The sequence below is a fragment of the Saccopteryx bilineata genome, chromosome 4 (assembly GCF_036850765.1).
Source record: "Saccopteryx bilineata isolate mSacBil1 chromosome 4, mSacBil1_pri_phased_curated, whole genome shotgun sequence".
In the NCBI taxonomy this organism is placed as follows: domain Eukaryota; kingdom Metazoa; phylum Chordata; class Mammalia; order Chiroptera; family Emballonuridae; genus Saccopteryx; species Saccopteryx bilineata.
Genome location: NC_089493.1, coordinates 287,587,031 through 287,607,284, shown reverse-complemented (window position 1 = coordinate 287,607,284; position 20,254 = coordinate 287,587,031). Strand labels below are relative to the sequence as shown.

The 20,254-nt window shown below is 48.9% G+C and overlaps 1 protein-coding gene and 1 non-coding gene across 3 annotated transcripts in view; one reads left to right on the top strand and one right to left on the bottom strand.

The window, feature by feature from the left end:
- The window catches only part of PDPK1 (3-phosphoinositide dependent protein kinase 1), a 79,283-nt gene that overhangs the window by 27,376 nt on the left and 31,653 nt on the right, over positions 1 to 20,254 (bottom strand). For both annotated transcript variants that reach the window (XM_066275189.1, XM_066275190.1), the window contains 5 exons: positions 17,405 to 17,671; positions 13,569 to 13,611; positions 13,151 to 13,288; positions 7,661 to 7,805; positions 4,580 to 4,677 (listed from right to left, as the gene is read on the bottom strand). In XM_066275189.1, coding sequence (XP_066131286.1) covers positions 4,580 to 4,677; positions 7,661 to 7,805; positions 13,151 to 13,288; positions 13,569 to 13,611; positions 17,405 to 17,671 — 691 coding nt within the window. The remainder of the gene's footprint in view (positions 1 to 4,579; positions 4,678 to 7,660; positions 7,806 to 13,150; positions 13,289 to 13,568; positions 13,612 to 17,404; positions 17,672 to 20,254) is intronic.
- LOC136337046 (U7 small nuclear RNA) lies at positions 16,915 to 16,977 on the top strand. The gene has a single exon (XR_010731762.1). It is a non-coding gene; the product is annotated as a U7 small nuclear RNA (small nuclear RNA).

Below are 20,254 nucleotides of genomic sequence, written 5' to 3'. Positions count from 1 at the left end.
CTAAAATCAATAAGTAAAATGTTTAAAAAATAAGAGGTCAATCAGTGTAGTACATTGGATCACTAGAAGAAAGGACAAGGCCCTCATTGGCTGGATCAGTGGACAGTGTTGGCCCGGCATATGGAAGTCCTGGGTTGATCCCCTGTTAGGGCACACATGAGAAGCAACCGTTTGCTTCTCTTCCCCTCTTGCAGCTAGGCACTGAGGATAGCTCAACTGGTCCAAGAGTGAGCCTCAGGTGCTAAGAGTAGCTCAGTGGATTTAAGCATCGGCCCCAGACCAGGGTTACCGGGTGGATCCCAGTCAGGGCACATGTGGGAGTCTATCTCCCCTCCTCTTTTTATTTTTATTTTTTATTTTTCTAAAGCTGGAAACGGGGAGGCAGTCAGACAGACTCCCGCATATGCCTGACCGGGATCCACCTGGCACGCCCACCAGGAGGCGATGCTCTGCCCATCCGGGGCGTCGCTCTGTTGCAACCAGAGCCACTCTAGCACCTGAAGCAGAGGCCATGGAGCCATCCTCAGTGCTCGGATCATCTTTGCTCCAATGGAGCCTCGGCTGCGGGAGGGGAAGAGAGAGAGACAGAGAGGAAGGAGAGGGGGAGGGGTGGAGAAGCAGATGGGTGCTTCTCCTATGTGCCCTGGCTGGGAATCAAACCCAGGACTTCCACAGGCCCTGGCCGATTGGCTCAGTGGTAGAGCGTCGGCCTGGCGTGCAGGAGTCCTGGGTTCAATTCCTGGCCAAGGCACACAGGAGAAGCGCCCATCTGCTTCTCCACCCCTCCCCCTCTCCTTCCTCTCTGTCTTTCTCTTCCCCTCCCGCAGCCAAGGCTCCATTGGAGCAAAGTTGGCCCGGGCACTGAGGATGGCTCTGTGACCTCTGCCTCAGGCGCTAGAATGGCTCTGGTCGCAATAGAACGACGCCCTGGATGGGCAGAGCATCGCCCCCTGGTGAGCGTGCTGAGTGGATCCCGGTCAGGCGCATGCGGGAGTCTGTCTGACTGCCTCCCCGTTTCCAACTTCAGAAAAATACCAAAATAAAACAAACAAAAAAACCGGGACTTCTGCACGCCAGGATGACGCTCTACCACTAAGCCAACTGGCCAGGGCTTTTTTTTTTTTTTTTATCTCCCCTCCTCTTACTTAAAAAAAACAAGGAAAAAAAAAAGAATAAAGGACAAAAAACACATAATCACTTTAACAGATGCAGAAAAAGCACCTAACAAAACTCCAACATTCCTTCATGATAAAAATACATAAAATAGGAACAGAAGGGAAATTCCTCACCTGATAGAGGCATCTATAAAAAAGCCTCTTCAACCCAACTGACAGCAGGACAGATGCAGGCTCATCCCGTGCTGGAGAAACCCACTGGGACAAGGGTCTGTAAAGACATACAACCTGCCTCCTGCTTGAAGGAAGATGAAACCCGGCCCAGCTAAACCTGAGCTCCCACCAACACTTTCCTTCTGGAGGCTTTAAGATGTTTTTAGGAAACCATCTCTGCACAAACGTTTTTTTAAAAAAGCTAATACAAAAATAAATTTTGAAATACTTCAAACAGAAAATGAGAGTAAATTGCTGAAATGAATCATTCACATAATTATATGTCTTATCCTTTTCCTCTAGGAAGGAAAAAAGAAAGTCAACTCATTCATATACATGGGAAACTCTCCCTGGTTGACAATGTTAATGACTTTTAGCCTCCTGCTTCCAGAAAGAAAGAAAAGGAAGTTTATTTCATTCACCAATGCTTTTAACTGCTTTTGTTTTTTCAATGGCTACAGGACAACAGGACTAGCCTGTGCCAAATATCAGATTCTGAAGGGACTCTACATGAAGGAAGAAGAAACAGTAGGTTCTGAAGGGGGCGGTGCCCAAGGTTGTCTGGTGGGGGGGGGGGACGACGATGGCAGAAGTCACAGGAGGTGATGAGCAGCCTAACGAACATTCAGGGATGTGAAGATTCTTGTTCGCTTCACTTCTATCATGGACAATGCTAGGGTATGGGTTATACCATGTCTACAAATACCTGATTACTGGCCAATAAAATGTTACTACGCAAGAGGCATGGGCTGAATAGATCAAGGTTTTGGAGCAACTCACAAGTGCTAGCAGGACTTCCCTGGCTTTGTGCATCTTAGGTGGGAGGCCACCCCCATTCTTTGATGCCACTGTGGGAAGGAGGGAAAGGGAGCTACAAAAAGCAGGTAAGGAGGCCAGGACTAAGGCTCGTTGAGAAATAAGAGCATCTTCCATAATTGCAAGTTTTGTTTCAGCTCCCAAAAGGATTTAAGAATCTTAGAGAAGTTCCCCAATCTAAGACACTGTCTTGGTAACTCAGTGAGTGTTAATGCAGAGATTAAAGCACTAACTGAATATTAACAAGAATCTTCACAACAACCTTCCATTTGAAAACATGGGGACTGGAAAAACACTTGAAAAAAAAAGCACCCTGCAGAAGGAAACCCAGGGAGGCCCAGCCAGGCTCACCAGGTGCCCCCCAGCAGCACACGCTTATGTCTCCACCCATGTTTGGCTGGGATGAGTGGACCCCAGGGGTCAGTCCAGTGGCTGCACAAAATGCTGCTAATCCAGCCCAATTCAAGCCCAAGACAGAGGAGGCCCGCCTAGCTGAACTAGAGTGCTTTCTGAAAAGCCAAGCTTCTCCCCACCACTACGTGGTGCTCAGTTTCCCTTTTCCACAAGCCAGCAACAACAGTGAAATGAATGCTTAAGTGAACTTTTCTCTGCAAACAAACTCTGTCCTCATGCCCAGCATATCCGTTAGCCCAAATTCTTTTCATAAGATCCCCCTCTTATGGCAGAGAGGTACGTGCACTATATGGAGGTCCCTGCAACAGCCTCTTGGGTCAGGGTGGCTCTGACAGTCACAACTGTCTCAGACCCAAAGTTCATTTTCTTTTTTTTTTTTTTTTTGGTATTTTTCTGAAGTTGGAAACGGGGAGGCAGTCAGACAGACTCCTGCATGAGCCCCCCCGGGATCCACCCACCATGCCCACCAGGGGGCGATGCTCTGCCCATCTGGGGCGTTGCTCTGTTGCAACCAGAGCCATTCTGGCGCCTGAGGCAGAGGCCATGGAGCCATCCTCAGTGCCTGGGCCAACTTTGCTCCAATGGAGCCTTGGCTGTGGGAGGGGAAGAGAGAGACAGAGAGGAAGGAGAGGGGGAGGGGTGGAGAAGCAGATGGGCGCTTTTCCTGTGTGCCCTGGCCAGGAATCAAATCCGGGACTCCTGCACGCCAGGCCGACACTCTACCACTGAGCCAACCGGCCAGGGCCCCAAAGTTCATTTTCAAGGTCACATATTAATTTGTACAGTGGTTCCCAACTTCCCTCAAACATCACCATTAGCCTGACCAGGCGGTGGCGCAGGGGTTAGAGCGTTGGACTGGGATGCGGAGGACGCAGGTTCGAGACCCCGAGGTCACCAGCTTGGTGCGGGCTCATCTGGTTTGAGCAAAACTCACCAGCTTGGACCCAAGGTCACTGGCTTGAGCAAGGGGTTGGTTACTCAGTCTGCTGAAGGCCCACGGTCAAGGCACATATGAGAAATCAATCAATGAACAACTAAGGTGCCACAATGAAAAACTAATGATTGATGCTTCTCATCTCTCTCCGTTCATGTATGTCTGTCCCTATCTATTCCTCTCTCTGACTCTCTCTCTGCCCCTGTAAAAATCACCAAAAAAAAGCCCCCAAAAAAACCAACAAAAAAAACCCCAGATCACCATTAAAGGCTCTATCTTTTCTCTATGCCAACACTTTTCAGAAGTAAAACTGCCATTCTTTATATTTCCAGTTTGATTTCCATCCAACAAACACCTGAAGGGCTGCAAGAGCCCCTGCTGAGATGGTCCATGCCTAGCCAGGACACCCAGTACACTCTTCTGTCCCAAGTTAGCAAGTCCTGCTATGGTTACAGAGCTGTCATAATACATAATCCAATACTAGTGGTCACCCTAGGGAACAGTGATTAGGACACTTTGCAATCTGAAACATGCACTTGACCAGCAAGTAAAAATCAGGCTCTGCTGTGTGATTCTGTAGAACCTCACTATGGGAGTGCCTAGGCCACCACTGGCAGCTGCACACAGAAGGTGGGGAGAAAGCCAGCGGGCACTGGAATACAGGGACAGTGCCCCTCCCGCCCGTCACAGCCTGCACTACTAAAAGGAAGAGCGGAGAGCTGCCACACGGATCCCACATTCCTGCATGGGAGACCAGGAATAACTGTGGCATCCTTGCCCCTCTAAGACTAGGGAGGCTGAGCCACAGGACACTTCAGGGACCTGTGACAACATGTAAAGAAGGCCCAGTGACCTAATACCCCCCACTCAAGGCCGGGAGGACCAATCCTCAGGCGGCCTAGGAAGGCCCTCCCGCCACCCACTAGTGCAGGCACACAGCTCCCGCTGTGAATGCTCAAGCACCCATTTCACAATCAGCACAGATGTAACAAACATCTGTCACTCTGATGAACACAATGAAATTCATCTCACTGACAAGAGGTGTTTTTGATCTATACACTAAGCTGGAAATAAAGCACTCACCCACCTTGTTTACTCTCTGGGGATAATACTTTTGCTGTTCCAAAATCTGTGATCTGTATGTGCATATCTTCATTTAACAAAATATTTTCTGGTTTCAGGTCCCTGTGAAAGCAGATTTTTTACATTTGAAATAAATATTTAAAAGAGTAACTTATTACACACATACTCTAAATTTTGCTGAAAACAAAATGAACTGGTTAAGTCTTAGCTTTACAGATTAACCACCAAAAATGTAAGTCTAAAGTTTACACTGAACAAATATCAACTGCATATAATGAAGACATATTATATCCCTTCCTAACTGCATTTTTTTTTTAGTGACAGAGACAGATAGACAGGAAGGTAGAGAGATTAAAAGCATCAGCTCATAGCTGCGGCACTTTAGTTGTTCATTGATTGCTTTCTCATATGTGCCTTGACCAGGGGCTCCAGCCAAGCCAGTGATCCCTTGCTCAAGCCAGCGACCATGGGGTTTCGAACTTAGGTCCTGTGTCCCAGGCCAATCCTCTATCCATTGTGCTACTGCCTGATCAGGTTCTGCATCTATTATTAATAAACTTTTTACTGAAGTAGTATCTATCATTTTTAATCCATAAAATAAGCTTATAAACCTACTGTGGTAATCATTTCATAATACATGTAAATCAAACCATCATGCTGTACAACTTAAATTTATACAGTGATGCATGTTACTTGTTTCTCAATAAAACAAAAAAATTATTAAAATGATAAATCTTGGCCCTGGCCGGTTGGCTCAGCGGTAGAGCGTCGGCCTGGCGTGCAGGAGTCCCGGGTTCGATTCCTGGCCAGGGCACACAGGAGAGGCGCCCATTTGCTTCTCCACTCCTCCCCCTCTCCTTCCTCTCTGTCTCTCTCTTCCCCTCCCGCAGTGAGGCTCCATTGGAGCAAAGATGGCCTAGGCGCTGGGGATGGCTCTGTGGCCTCTGCCTCAGGTGCTAGAATGGCTCTGGATGCAACACAGCGATGCCCCAAGATGGGCAAAGCATCGCCCCCTGGTGGGCATGCCGGGTGGATCCCAGTCAGGCGCATGAGGGAGTCTGTCTGAATGCCTCCCCGTTTCCAGCTTCGGAAAAAATGAAAAAGAAAAAAAAGTGTCTATTTTACCACATCCTTTTTTTTCTTCTTTTTCAAGTGAGAGGTGGGGAGATAAAAAAGGCAGATTCCCACATACGCCCTGACCAGGATCTATCCAGCAACCCCATGGGGGTTGGTTCTCTGCCCATCTGGGGCCATGCTCACAACCGAACTATTTTTACCTCCTGAGGCAGAGGCTCCACAGACCATCCTCAGTGCCCAGGGTTGATGTGCTCAAACCAATTGAGCCATGGCTGCAGGAGAGGGGAAGAGAAAGACGGAGGTGGAGTTGCTGGAGAAGCAGATGGTTGCTTCTCCTGTGTGCTCTGACCGGAAATTGAACCCAGGACATCCCACACACCAGACCAATGCTCTACCACTGAGTTAACCTGCCAGGGACTACTACAATTTTTAAAAAGTAATTCAGTCAGGCCTAAGTGGTGGCTCAGTGGATAAGACCGTTGACCTGGGATGCTGAGGACCCAAATTCAAACCCTGAGGTCACCAGCTTAAGCGCAGGCTCATCTGGCTTGAGCATGGACTCACCAGCTCGAACGTGGGGTCAGTGGCTTAAGTATGGGATCATAGGCATGACCCTATGGTCACTGGCTTGAGCTCAAAGGTCACTGGCTTGAAGCCCTAGGTCGGTGGCTTGAGCTCAAGGTCGCTGGCTTGAGCAAGGGGTCACTGGTTCGGCTGGAGCCCCCTGGTTAAGGCACATATGAGAAAGCAATCAATGAACAACTAAGGTGCCACAACCACGAGTTGATGCTTCTCATCTCTCTCCCTTCCTGTCTGTCCCCAACTCCTGCTAAAAAAGATAAAAGGTAATTCAGTCAGTATGCAATATTCTGTTTAAGAATTTTTTCCACTGATTTGAGAAGGGGGGGAGGAGGGAGGGAAGGCGATGGAGAGAGAGAGAGAGAGAGAGAGAGAGAGAGAGAAGCATTAATTCACTTTTCCATGTAGTCTTTCATTTAGCTGTGCACTCACTTGTTGATTGCTTCTCATACATGCCCCGACCAAGGATCAAACACAAGACCTCAGCGTGCTGGGACAATGCTTCATTCACTGAGCCACCTGGCCAGGGCTTAACCCAATTTATTATTATTTTTTTCCCCCGGAAGTTAGAAGTGGGAAGGTAGTCAGACAGACTCTCGCATGTGCCCCACCAGGATCCACCTGGCATGCCCACCAGGGGGCGATGCTCTGCCCATCTGGGGCATTGCTCCGTTGCCACAGGAGCCATTCTAGTGCCTGAGGTGGAAGCCATGGAGCCATCCTCAGTGCCTGGGCCAACTTTGCCCCAATGGAGCCTTGGCTGTGGGAGGAGAAGAGAGAGACAGAGAGGAAGGAGAGGGGGAGGGGTGGAGAAGCAGATGGGCGCTTCTCCTGTGTGCCCTGACTGGGAATCAAACCCGGGACTTCCACACACCTGGACGATGCTCTACCACTGAGCCAACCGGCCAGGGACGGCTTACTATAATTTTAAGAAGTCAGTTAAAAAAAAAGAGCTTATTTGATTTTTTGATTGATTTTAGAGAGAAGGAGGAAAGAAAGAGAAAAACATTAATTTCTTGTTCTACTTTTCAAGCATTCATTAGTTGATTCTTGTGTGTGCCCTGACCAGGGATTGAACCTGCAATCTTAGTGTATCTGAACAACACTAACCAACTGAGGTCCAGTCAGGGCTAAAAATAGCTTATTTGAATACTTTCAATTTGACTCTATCAGAAAGTCATGGAAAATGACACCAGAAGAACACGCAAAAGCTACAAGTGACAAAAGCAGCAGTCAAGATGGCTAAGAAAACTGTTAGCCTGGCAAAAAAAGATAAAAGAGGAATTTTATCTGAAGTTAAAGGTCTTGAGGCTCTCAATGTCAGGGTCGTGTGAACTCTTCTTAGTTCTCACATGAGGCATCCCACCCTCCCTTAAACAAACCAGAGCTGACCCGCGCTGAGAGCAGAGTCCTGTCCTCAGCTAGGTACCTGTGAATGATGCCCCTGCCGTGCAAGTATTCTAGAGCAGACACCATCTCGGCCGTGTAAAATCGCGTGCACGTCTCATCGAACGAACCAATTTTGCGAATGTATTTAAGCAGTTCTCCATTTTTGGCATAACTAAGCCCAAAATCTAAATATTGCACAGTTAAGGAAGAATGCAAAAGTTATTTTTTAAAAAAATTAAGCTTAACAACCCAATAGAAATTTTTTAAATTAATGAAAACTGAAGGTACCTATGGGCCAAGACCACTGCCCCTCTTAGAGTCAAACTCTGCCAGAGTCAGACCCATGGCCAATGGGAATTCTAGACCCCAGCTCCAGGGCGAAGCCCCAGGGGAAATTTCCCATCCAGAACACAATGGCACAAGTGCCTCTCCTGGACCCCACTGGCCTCAGAAGGCCCCTGTGGGCCAGTGAAGAGAAGCTGCCAGAGATGGTAGTCAAATGCCTCTTTGAAGGTTTCAGTTATGGTGTGTGCACTGGGGCCCAGAGAGGGAGGGGGAGGGGGGAGGGGAGGGAGAGGGGGAGGGGGGAGAGTGCCTCCATTGCAATCTAGCCCCCACACCTGCACAGGCTGTACACATTTACTGAGCACCAGCTGCATTCCACATGCTGTACTAGGGGTCAATTCATGTAAAGGTTTCTCAAATGAATGCTCCTTTTTAAGTATAAAGTGACAAGTTTATTAAGAGAAATGCCATTTTATTAACTTCTTGATTCAATTCATCTGCTGGTGACCCACTGGGGAGACTCGAGGAACATAGTCATCTCTCGTTTGGACAGTGTGATTTGTGGTTTGTTTTATTTCTATTCTCCTTTTTCCAGAGAGGACTAATGCTTGCAAAAATAAATGGATCCCATATAACTGCTTCCTCCTAGACGCAGCAAACATCTGCCTACTAATGGAAATCTACAGGTATCTGCTGGCAGCCAGGGGCAGGAAGAGGCTAGTCTGTGCTCAGGGTGTCCCATCTCGCTTATCTGCCATGGCACTGCCATCTTCCACCAAGTAAAAGCCTGAAGCTGCAGTACAGTGAGAAGGGAGGGACCGGAGGAAGGGACCACTCACCAAGGCTGCCCAAACCAGCCCCGGAACCATCTCTACCTGTGGCCACCCAAGCCCTTCCAACTAGGATGTTTAATAGGAACCCGAGGCAAATAACAAACCTCACTTCCAGGGAATGCAAAGGGTCGCAGCCAGGCCCCTCTCCTCTGCCCTGCTCTGCCACCTCCAGAAGGAAGGCTGCAGACTTTGGCCCGCCCGACCCCAAGCAGGAGCTCAGCACTGCCTGGGCAGGTGACCCCACCTGAACTAGCCAAGGAGCTTTGCCAGCTAGGAATGCTGTCTCCCAGGAGCCTACAGCCCACAGAGGCTTGGCCAAGAGAACAGGCACAGCGCCTTTTCCTGCTTCATGAGTTCTGCCCCTTATCTGACTGTTCTCTTAGTTCCGACTTCCTATGTGACAAGTACTTTCAGTTCTCTGCTCAGCAATGAAGCAAAGGTGACTGACAGGTTTTGAATACGACAGATGTTGAGGATCACAGCTCCAAGCCCACATTCCCTCCAACCACACATTTCTCATCCTCCAAAAGCACTTTTTCAGAACTTACTGGTGCATTTCCCACCCTGTAATGTTCCTGCCTCCCTCAGCATAGCCTATGCCCGAGGGCACTGACCAGTCGTCTACTGTAGCACAGGGAGTGGATACATTCCTGGCAGGATGAGCACAGACCAGGCCTACAGCAGAGCCTGGTGAGCCCAACGTCTGCACTTTACAGAGGAACCTGGCCCAGACAGGCTAAGCAACTCAGCTAACTCAAAGTCACAGAGCCAAAGGACAGGGTTGGAGCCCAGCCTCCTTGTGCGCAGGTGCACTGCTCCCGTCCCCATGCTGCAAGTCATCTTGAGCATGTGGAGAAGGAAGGAAGAATGCAGGCTAGCCAAGAAATGGGCTCTAAAAGCCCTCAGCCTTCATCCTCGCAGGAGGAGAGGCGTCCTTGCTGATGCCGGGGCTTCAGCTCTCAGCCTCGCACTGCGCCCTGGGGGTAAGGCTGGGGTTGTGCTCAGCAGTGTCTTGGTGCTCGGCTAACCTTCCTGAGAGCAGAGACTGAGTCTGGTCAGGCTAAACCTCCAGAGCACTGGTTTCCAGGCCGCCACAGGTGTGTCCCCAGGCTGTGTCTCACCTGTCTTGAGGGGAGTTTGCCCCTGCAATCGGCTAAAGGGAGTATGGTGTTCACATTGGGGCTTTTCTTCAAGCAGAGACTTTCCTTTTCTTTCTCTCTCAATACAACATATGCCACTAAGGATTTCAACTGGGGAAGAAGTCCCTGTTTTCACTCCTGTCAAAGGTAAAGCAAGTCCTCACAGCCTTCACGGGCGCTGGAATTTGCCTTAACATTTTTTTTTTTTTTTTTTTTGTATTTTTCTGAAGCTGGAAACGTGGAAACGGGGAGAGACAGTCAGACAGACTCCCGCATGCGCCCGACCGGGATCCACCCGGCACGCCCACCAGGGGGCGACGCTCTGCCCACCAGGGGGCGATGCTCTGCCCCTCCGGGGCGTCGCTCTGCCGCGACCAGAGCCACTCTAGCGCCTGGGGCAGAGGCCAAGGAGCCATCCCCAGCGCCCGGGCCATCTTTGCTCCAATGGAGCCTTGGCTGCAGGAAGGGAAGAGAGAGACAGAGAGGAAGGAGGGGGTGGGGGGGGGTGGAGAAGCAAATGGGCGCTTCTCCTATGTGCCCTGGCCGGGAATCGAACCCGGGTCCCCCACGTGCCAGGCCAACGCTCTACCGCTGAGCCAACCGGCCAGGGCCTGCCTTAACATTTAAGAGCAAAAGTTACCGCTGGCCATAGACCTCGAGTCTCCCCACATCTACCCTGCTCTGGCCAATCCTGTCTAAAATTAGACAGCAAGCTCACTCTGAGCTACTTAATCCCTCTGCACGTGACCTTTGGAGAAGAAGCCAAGCATGTGTGATCTGCTGGAGCCTCCCAACCAACAAGACACATTGTCCCATGGGTCCTACAAGACGCCCAGGCCCGGGCCTCCAGAAAATCTGGCAGCAAGAGATCCCACAGGCTCCAGGAGGAGCACAGCCACATGGGTCCCAGAGAGCATGAGGAGCAAGGGGTCAAGGTGGCCTCAGAGGTGAAAGACACAGAGCAGACGTGAAGAGGACCCTTCAATGTCCACAGAAGACCACTAATGGCTGCTGCATGGCATGACAGCAGAGAGGTGCGTACCAGGAGTGATGCCGGAGCCAGGCGTTGAAACAAACATCCTGTGACACCTAAAACACCAAGAAGGAACCCCCCTCCCACCCCACATGCCCTTAGCTACTAGACCACTTTACTGTTCCCCTTTATAGCAAATCCACTGGGAAGAACTGCCCTGTGCACTGTCTGCACTTCCAGACCTCTCAGACCCTCCTGCCATTTCTAAACTGCCACTGTCAACAACAGCTGGCACGAGAGCCAACCCATAGGTCAGGCCCAGGCCTCATGCCCTTGACCCTTGCAGCGTCCGGCCAGGCTGTAGCACCCTCCCTCAGAAATCATTTGATCCTGTGGCCCCTGGGTCTCTCTGTCCTCTCAAACCCCTGTCAATAACACCCCCTCCCCAGCTTTCTAGTAGGGTCCCTTCCACGTGTTAATTTCTGTGTATGGGGGTGACCAAGACCCGGCCTCGGACCTCTCCCACTGCTGAGTGCCTTCCAGTGGCTGCTCCAGCAGTCCTGCCCCCTCCCTGAGCTCTGGCCACCACCCAGCAGCCCACTTGGCCCTCCAGTAGTGAGTACCAACGAATGTGTCCAATGCCAATGCGACATCTCCTGCCCTGCTCTCTCTCCAATCTTCTCCAGCTCAATTACAGAACTACTGCACACCCAGGTTCTGAGGTCCACACACAAGAGCCACCCTGAACTCATTCTCTCTCGCCTATTCGCTCATTAGATCCCTCACTGAAGCAGCAGCCAGAGTGAATGGCTGTGCTGCTAGGGATCCTCCTGGGCTCCCCACCACACTTAGAAGAAAATCCAAAATTCTCACCAGGCCTCTGAAGCTCAAAGAACTGACCCATGCCCAGCCTTTCTGCTCCACCTGCACATATGCGTTCCTGTCCTCACTCTGTCCAGGTCTCTGCCTGACACTGTCAACTCAGACCACCAAGCTAAAACAGTAAGTAGCATGCACCAACACTCCCTAGCTGGCTTTACTACCCTCAGTCCCTTGGCAGTTGACCACCTGTGTCACCTTACTTCTGCATGGAAATCTAAGGTCCATGCCATGAAGGCAGAGCCCTCACTTTATCAGAACATTCCCATCACCTAGCACTCAGCAAGAACTTCTCAATAAACAAAAGAACAAATTCCGCTGACAGAAAAAGGTAGTAAAGGGGAAACAGAATTGAGCAAAGTTTTAACCCCGAGGAATTTATGTGTAGAAAGGAGAGAGGGAAAGGAAGCCTGAACTGATGGAAGATGGGAGAGGCAAACCCTCGGACACTGGACAGCTTTGCAAGTGGCATGGTGAGGGGGAGGGGCTCTGGATACCTTGAGGACAGGAAGAACAGGTGCCAAGACCAAGGTTTGAACAAGCTCTGAACCAACTCATTTGGCAGTCTAACCTCTCTTGGTCAAGCAGAAACCAAGAACATTTGCTGGGATTAAGAAGAGAGTCACCAGGCAAACTAGGGAAGTCTTGGTTTGGAAGAACAAATACAGGAATGGGACTGAGGAGTGAGGAGAAACCGGCTGGTCTGGCTGCACTATAGGGAGGCCCAGAGAGAAGCAGCGGGACACAGATATGTGGCCCATCCTGACTGCCACGGTGCCCTCAGATAAAGCGAAGAATCAGCGGGTATGACGTGTCTGCCGGAGATGCAGCTGCACAGTTGTGGGAAGCCAGGAGCCCTGGGTGATCAGACAGAAACAGACAGAGAGAGAAGACTCCAGGGAGGGACAGCACCTAGGTACAGGGAGTAAGAGTTTGGGCTCCTGTGCGTCGCCCCTGAACTTCTCATCTGGGGCTGAGCCCGGAAAAGATGTCCCTTCCAACCAAACGCCACGTGCCCGAGCCAAAGAGGGGAGATATAAGTGCCCACCTTAGAGAAGCCCCAGGTCCCCAAGCTGATTCTTCCTCTCTCACCTCCCTGCTCTGACATAGGACTTGATAGATACTCCAAGGACACTGGTTAAAGAGGGAAGACTTTGAATAAATGTGTAGCAACCATGGGGTTAAAATAATAACGATCATTTAAATACAATGCTTATCAATTTTAAAAAATCTAAATATGTTTGTGATGGTTCTCTTTGAAGTAATTCCAGGGGCCCAAGCCATGCTGTGAATTTAGAATAGATAGCCCTTTTCCCTTCCAGGACAAGGGGCTACTTGCAAAAACAACAATGGTGTCACAGTGCCAAAATAATAAGGGGCCACTCTGTATTTTCAGAACACTTTGACTATTCAAAGGATACACAGCTTTTCATCATCCTGAAACGTGAAGTAAAGTTTAACAAAGAAGGGGTGATCCAGGCGCGACATCACGTCTCTTTCTCTGGTTACATACGGGACCTTGTTCTCTTTGATAATGTGACGTTTCTCTAGAATTTTAACTTAAGGTAAGAGAGAAGTGAATTACTACGATTTGAAATGGTAAAAGAAAAACCCCAAAATACTAAAGATATAACTTATAACGATTACTGGTATAAATTAAAAGTTTTTCACATAATGCAGCCACCACCTTCATGGTTTCAAAAACAGACCAAAAGTATCCTACCCTCTAAAATCAGCACAGAAACCCCCAAGCACTGGGCAGCTGGGTAGCTGGGTAGCTTTGTGCCTAGAATTGTGCTATACCTGCAGCCCAGACAGCTTGCTGGAGTCAGTACTTACTAGCATATTCCCTTGAGGTTGCCAGTTCTCGGGCCAGGACAACCTATTTTAGGAAGAAAAGGGGGAAAGAGAAAAAACACCAAATGTAACCAGGCCATCGAGTCTCACAAGTTACCCCACAACCAATCACACAGACTACCCATCCCCTACTATAAAATTACATTTAAATATTATTGGTCCTGTCTGATCAGGCGGTGGCGCAGTGGATAGAGCGTTGGACTGGGATGCCGAGGACCTGGGTTCGAGACCCCAAGGTCACCAGCTTGAGCATGGGCTCATCTGGTTTGAGCAAAGTTCACCAGCTTGGACCCAAGGTTGCTGGCTTGAGCAAGGGGTTACTCGGTCTGCTGAAGGCCCATGGTCAAGGCACATATGAGAAAGCAGTCAATGAACAACTAAGGTGTCGCAACGAAAAACTGATGATTGATGCTTCTCTCATCTCTCTGCGTTCCTGTCTGTCTGTCCCTATCTATCCCTCTCTGACTCTTGCTCTGTCTCTGTAAAAAAAAAGAAAAGAATTTAAAAAGATAATTTTAAAAATATGTCCTCAGGGAAAAAAAAAAAAAAAGAATATGTCCTCAGTATATGTGCATGCTAAAAGTTGCCCCTTCTCCCTTTGGGCTTTTTCAAATAATTGTTACCACACATCTCATTTGCTGCCACTCTCAGACACCATACCGAGAACACAAGGGACAATTCTGTCCATGTGGCCTGCGAACAGTGACTCCTGGGAGTAGTGTTCCCTCATCACAGGCCATGGTCACACTCCCAGCTGTGTCCTCTGTGTGGTACACCTGAGTCTGGTGCTCAAACCGCGGGGACAGAGAGCCAATGGGCATCACACAACACAGGAAAGACCTTTCTACACAAACCAACCCTGGGTGCAACCTGAGCACCAATTTCCAAATGCCCGATGAGCCCAGTTTGGTGGTATGCTGGGTGGCCCCTACTGCTGCCAGGTGGTACAAATGCCTCTAAGCCACCTTCAGCGGTACAGCCCGAGGACCAGAGAGCATATGAAAACCTGCCCAACTCCTGGGATATCCCTGGGCCTTCTGGGAAGACCTCAGGAGGCCGCACAGGTTCATCCAGCTCCTGGGTATGAGTTACATGCCAGTACAGAATTCTTCACTAGACTCATCAGAAGCAACCTTGGAAAAGCACCAGGTGAAATGCCCTGTAGTCACTAAGAAGGAGGTTGGATTGTGCATACTCAAGTGGAAAGCTCTCTCAAAGATCCTTTCAGAGTAATGGACCTGTGTGGACTGTTCTCAGATGCTGGAAAGTGATGGGGGAGTGAGCTGGTTATGTATTTATGCAACATTAAATTTCTTCGCAGGAGCACACATTAGCTATGTAAGTAAGAAAGAACTGTTAGAGTACTAATGTTTAATGAAAACCTTTCTGAAGGGGATAGTTATGTCAATTTTTCTGTTGTGTGAATTCAGCATTTCACATGCAGGTTTCCTTATGGGCGGGGTAGGCAGTGCCCCGCTTCCACAGAACAAGGCATGACACATTCCTCCATGCCACTCAGGCTAATGGCCGATAATCGGGCATCATGATCATCCTCAGGGAGCCAGACAAGGGAGAGTTTCACAAATAAACCCTCCTTTCCAGTCAAGATAAATGTCCAATGAAATAAAGTTGAAAAAGGAGAGCACTTTTCTTTTACTGGACTATTGTTAGAAGCCGTGCAGAACAAGGTGCTCTTCAAAATAGTTTCTTCTTCCTGAAAGAATCTGTAAGTACCAGAGGACTGCGGACTGTCCTCACAATTGTAGGTTTTCATTGCAAGGGCACAATTCTTTCATTTAAACAAAAACCGCCAATTTAAAAAAAATCTAAAAGTTTAAGGGGAGAAAAAATTTAACATTAATTAAAACAATGTTGAAAACATGGATAAACTATAATATTTTATGTTCTTTGTGTTCTGAAATATTTCATAAATGCAGAAATAGAAAAGAGAAACAAATTTCATATAAGGTTTCTTCACAAAGGCCAGGCAAGGAAGACTTCCTGTTCAGAAACCCTGCCGGGGCCCCCCAGTGCCACCTGGTGTCTTCACAACGCACACTGGGCCCAGCTTGGAGACCATGATGGCAGGGAGCCGTCTGTTTACAAAGGCACAGATTCAGACTGTGTACCCCAGCTGGGGAGCAGGTACTCAGGCCTCCACCTAGCAGCTGCTTTGAACCTTCATTTCTTTGACTTAGAGGGAAAATACCACAAGACAGGCACAACTCGCTCAGGTAGCAAGTTACCCTGAGGGTGTTTGACAACGCCGGGATAATATTTGTCTATGAAACCGAGAACACAAGAACCTGGAGGCCAGCAAGACTGGGGCTGTTACTCTAGCAAGTGTCAAGATATTTTTTTTTATTTTTTTTTTTACAGAGACAGAGAGAGAGTCAGAGAGAGGGATAGATAGGAACAGACAGGAACGAAGAGATGAGAAGCATCAATCATTAGTTTTTCGTTGCGCATTGCGACTCCTTAGTTGTTCATTGATTGCTTTCTCATATGTGCCTTGACTGCGGGCCTTCAGCAGACCGAGTAACCCCTTGCTCGAGCCAGCGACCTCGGGTCCAAGCTGATGAGCTTTGCTCAAACCAGATGAGCCCACGTTCAAGCTGGCGACCTCGGGGTCTCGAACCTGGGTCCTCGGCATCCCAGTCCGATGCTTTATCAACTACGCCACCACCTGGTGAGGCAAAAAATTTTTTTTTTAAGATTTTGTTTATTCATTTGAGAGAGGAGAAAGACAGTCAGAGAGAAGGGAGACACAAGGGGGGGGAGAAGCAAGAAGCATCATCTCCCCTATGTGCCTTGACTAGGCAAGCCCTGGGTTTTGAACCGGCAACCTCAGCGTTCCAGGTTGACACTTTATCCACTGAGCCACCACTGGTCACTATATATTTTTAAAGATATAAAAATAAGGCCCTTGCCAGTTGGCTCAGTGGTCAAGTGTTGGCCCGGTGTGTAGATGTCCAGGGTTGGATTCCCGGGCAGGGCACAAAGAAACGACCATCTGCTTTTCCACTCTCACCGCCCTGCCCCCCCCCCCCCCCCCCCGCCCCATAGCCATGGCTTGAATGGTTTGAATGCAATGGCCCTGGGCACTTGAGGATGGCTCCATGGAGCCTCTGAAACTCTGTCTCAAGCACTAAAAATAGCTTAGCTGTTAGCATGGCCCCAAATGGGCAGAGCATCGGCCCCAGACGGAGCATGCCTGGTGGATCCTGGTCAGAGCACATGTGGGAGTCTATCTCCCCTCCTCTCACTTGGAAAGGAAGAAAATATATATATTTCACAAAAATAATAAAGGTTGTTAAATGTTTCCCCCCAGTGCTTATAGCTCTTTTTGAATTTGTCTAGTAGGTCTTCCGGTGTTTGCCGGAAGGCCCCCCCCCAAAAAAAAAACAAAAAAAAAAGGAAAAAAATGTTTCCCCCCAAACCCTGAAGAGATACTATACAATACCAACTTTTAATCTAAGAAACAGAAAAGCTTTCCAGAGCCTTGCCAATGTGACACAGGACATGAAATGTAACCAGCTGATACCTGGCTAAAATGACTGTATTTTAAAAAAATACAAAATAAGATCAAAGGATGGCTTTTAAAGCTTTCATCTACAAAATCATGGCTGAGACATTTTAGCCACGAGATCTACTTGGTGTCAAGTGACCTTCACAACAGGAAAGGAGCCCCCAGAGGCCTGAGACCCCCTTTTAGGAAAGACCATCACCCTGGTATCTGGGTCTCCCAGCTCTGAGCCTAGAAGGTCAGCCTGTCCAAGGAAAACACATTCATTCCACAAGCAACAACATGTACTCACTGTTGAAAAAGAGCCTTCACCAAGAATTTTCCCGAACTTGAAGTCTTCAGGCCGTTTCTTCCGAGGCTGCGGTGGTGGCTGCGTGGCATGTTGCAACGAGTTGGCAGTTGCTCGGGACTCAGCTGCAGTGCTGTCCATAGTGGGGCCCTGCCTGCTACCACTGCTGGGAACAACAGGGGCCGTGCCGGACTCAGTCTGGGTCCTCACCATTGATGGAGATGGGCAGGAACATAACACCACGCTGGACTGAATAGGAACGGTGTCATACTGGTGGACACAGGAAAAAGAGGTAAGACTCAAAACAGCTTACTCTTCATAGCATGAACTAAAGCGTTGATGTTGTTGAAACACAAATGCCAAGCACAGGCAGACCATCTGACACCCTGCCGCACAGCTCAGGCCACTGCTCTCCTCTCCCAAGACCCTTCTCTGCTCAGATCCCAGTTCTCCCTGTCCTGCTTTCCTACAGAACCCCCCCCCCACCAGCATCCATCTGCCCTCACCCTCCTCCCTTAGTACTGCATGGTTCTCCAACACTCCTCACCCCACCCGCCGGCCAGTTAGCCTGCCCATTACTGCCCAGCTTAAACGCCAACCCGTTCACAAAGGAAATCAGTCCATACCATGTGACCACCCCATGTCTATTGTTCCAGAAGCCCTTGCCTGCTCACCCACCCATAGCTGATATAAGACTGGGTATACAAGCCTGACTAGGTGGTGGTGCAGTGGATAGAGTGACAGACTGGGACACAGAGGACCCAGGTTCTAAACCCCAAGGTCACCAGCTTGGGCGTAGGCTCAGCAGCTTGAGCATGGGATCATAGACATGACCCAAAGGTCGCTGGCTTGAGCAAGGGGTCACTCGCTCTGCTGTAGGCCCCCGGTCAAGGCACATATGAGAAAGCAATCAATGAACTAAGGAGCCGCAACAAAAAAACTAATAATTGATGCTTCTCATCTCTTTCCCTTCCTGTCTGTCTGTCCCTATCTGTCCCTCCCTCTGTCATAAAAAAAAAGGAAAAGAAAAGAAAAAAAAAAAAGACTGCGTATATGGGAAGACACTGACTTAGGGCTTGAACAAATAAATTGGCTTGACACTGCATCCCACAACTAAATAAAAACTTAACCAGGCAGCCCTGACTGGATAGCTCAGTTGGTTAGAGTGTTGTCACTATACAAATAAAAGTGGCCAGTTTGATATCTGGCTGGGGCACATACAGAAGGAGACTGATGTTTCTGTCTGTCTGTCTCTCTTTCTCTCCCTTCCTCTCTAAAAATCAATAAATTTAAAAAAATAAATAAAGAAGAGCAACACCACTACTAGGTGGGCCCCGCAGGTGAAGAGGGTGCGGCGCTGGACCCCTGCTCTCCACACTCCCAGCAGCACACCAAGGATGCACAGGAAAGAAAGAGCCACAAGAAGCACCGGGGTCAGCGCCGCTGACCTGGCAGCCTAAGGCCGGCATGTCCGAAGTCACCAGCTCAGCATCACTTTCATCTTACACAAAAATAATAAATTAAAATAAAATAAATTTTAACCTGGCAGTCCTAGAACACAGAAGTATAACTTAATAGAAAGAAGAGTTCAAGAACTGCTAATTACACATAAAAGTTATAGTTGATAAAAAAAAAAATAAGCTAAAAAAAAAACTGTGGTGGAGTAACTGGTTAACAGTTTGGAAGACAGGCCCTGGCCAGTTGGCTCAGTGGTAGAGCATCGGCCTGGCGTGCAGGAGTCCCGGGTTCGATTCCCGGCCAGGGCACACAGGAGAGGCGCCCATCTGCTTCTCTACCCCTCCCCCTCTCCTTCCTCTCTGTCTCTCTCTTCCCCTCCCGCAGCCAAGGCTCCATTGGAGCAAGGTTGGCCCGGGCGCTGAGGATGGCTCTGTGGCCTCTGCCTCAGGAGCTAGAATGGCTCTGGATGCAACAGAATGACGCCCCAGATGGGCAGAGCATCGCCCCCTGGTGGGCATGGTGGGTGGATCCCGGGGGGGCGCATGCAGGAGTCTGTCTGACTGCCTCCCTGTTTCCAACTTCAGAAAAATACAAAAACAAACAAACAAACAAAAAACAATTTGGAAGATAACAGATTTAGAGACTAACTGTTCCCTACACACTAAACAAATTCAAAATCTGAATTTTAAAAAGCATGCTGTGGTGGATAGCTCAGTTGGTTAGAGCATCAACTCAAAGCATGGAGGCTGTCTACGGCCATACCACCCTGAACGTGCCCGATCTCGTCTGATCTCGGAAGCTAAGCAGGGTCAGGCCTGGTTAGTACTTGGATGGGATCAAAGCATGGATGCTGCCAGTTCAATTTCCCGGTCAGGGCACATATAGGAACAGACCGATGTCCCTGTCTCTCCCTCTCAAAAAATAAAAAGAGTTGTATCATTGATGACTAATTAATTTTATAAGAACTCATTCAAATCTATAAATTATTAAAACTTTTAATGAAGAAGTGAACAAGGAATAGGCACCAAAACACCTAAAGTAAACAAGAGATGAAAATGTATAGGCTGACCAGGCGGTGGCCAGTGGATAGAGCGTCAGACTGGGATCCGGAGGACCCAGATTTGAGACCCCGAGGTCGCCAGCTTGAGCGTGGGCTCATAGGGTTTGAGCAAGGCTCACCAGCTTGAGCCCAAGGTCGTTGGCTCAGGCAAGGGGTCACTCGGTCTGCTGTAGCCTCCCAGTCAAGGCACATATGAGAAATCAATCAATGGACAACTAAGAAACTACAACGAAGAATTGATGTTTCTCATCTCTCTCCCTTCCTGTCTGTCCCTCTCTCTGACTCTGCCTCTGCCACAAAAAAAAAAAAAGAAAAAAAATGTATACAGTATTCGA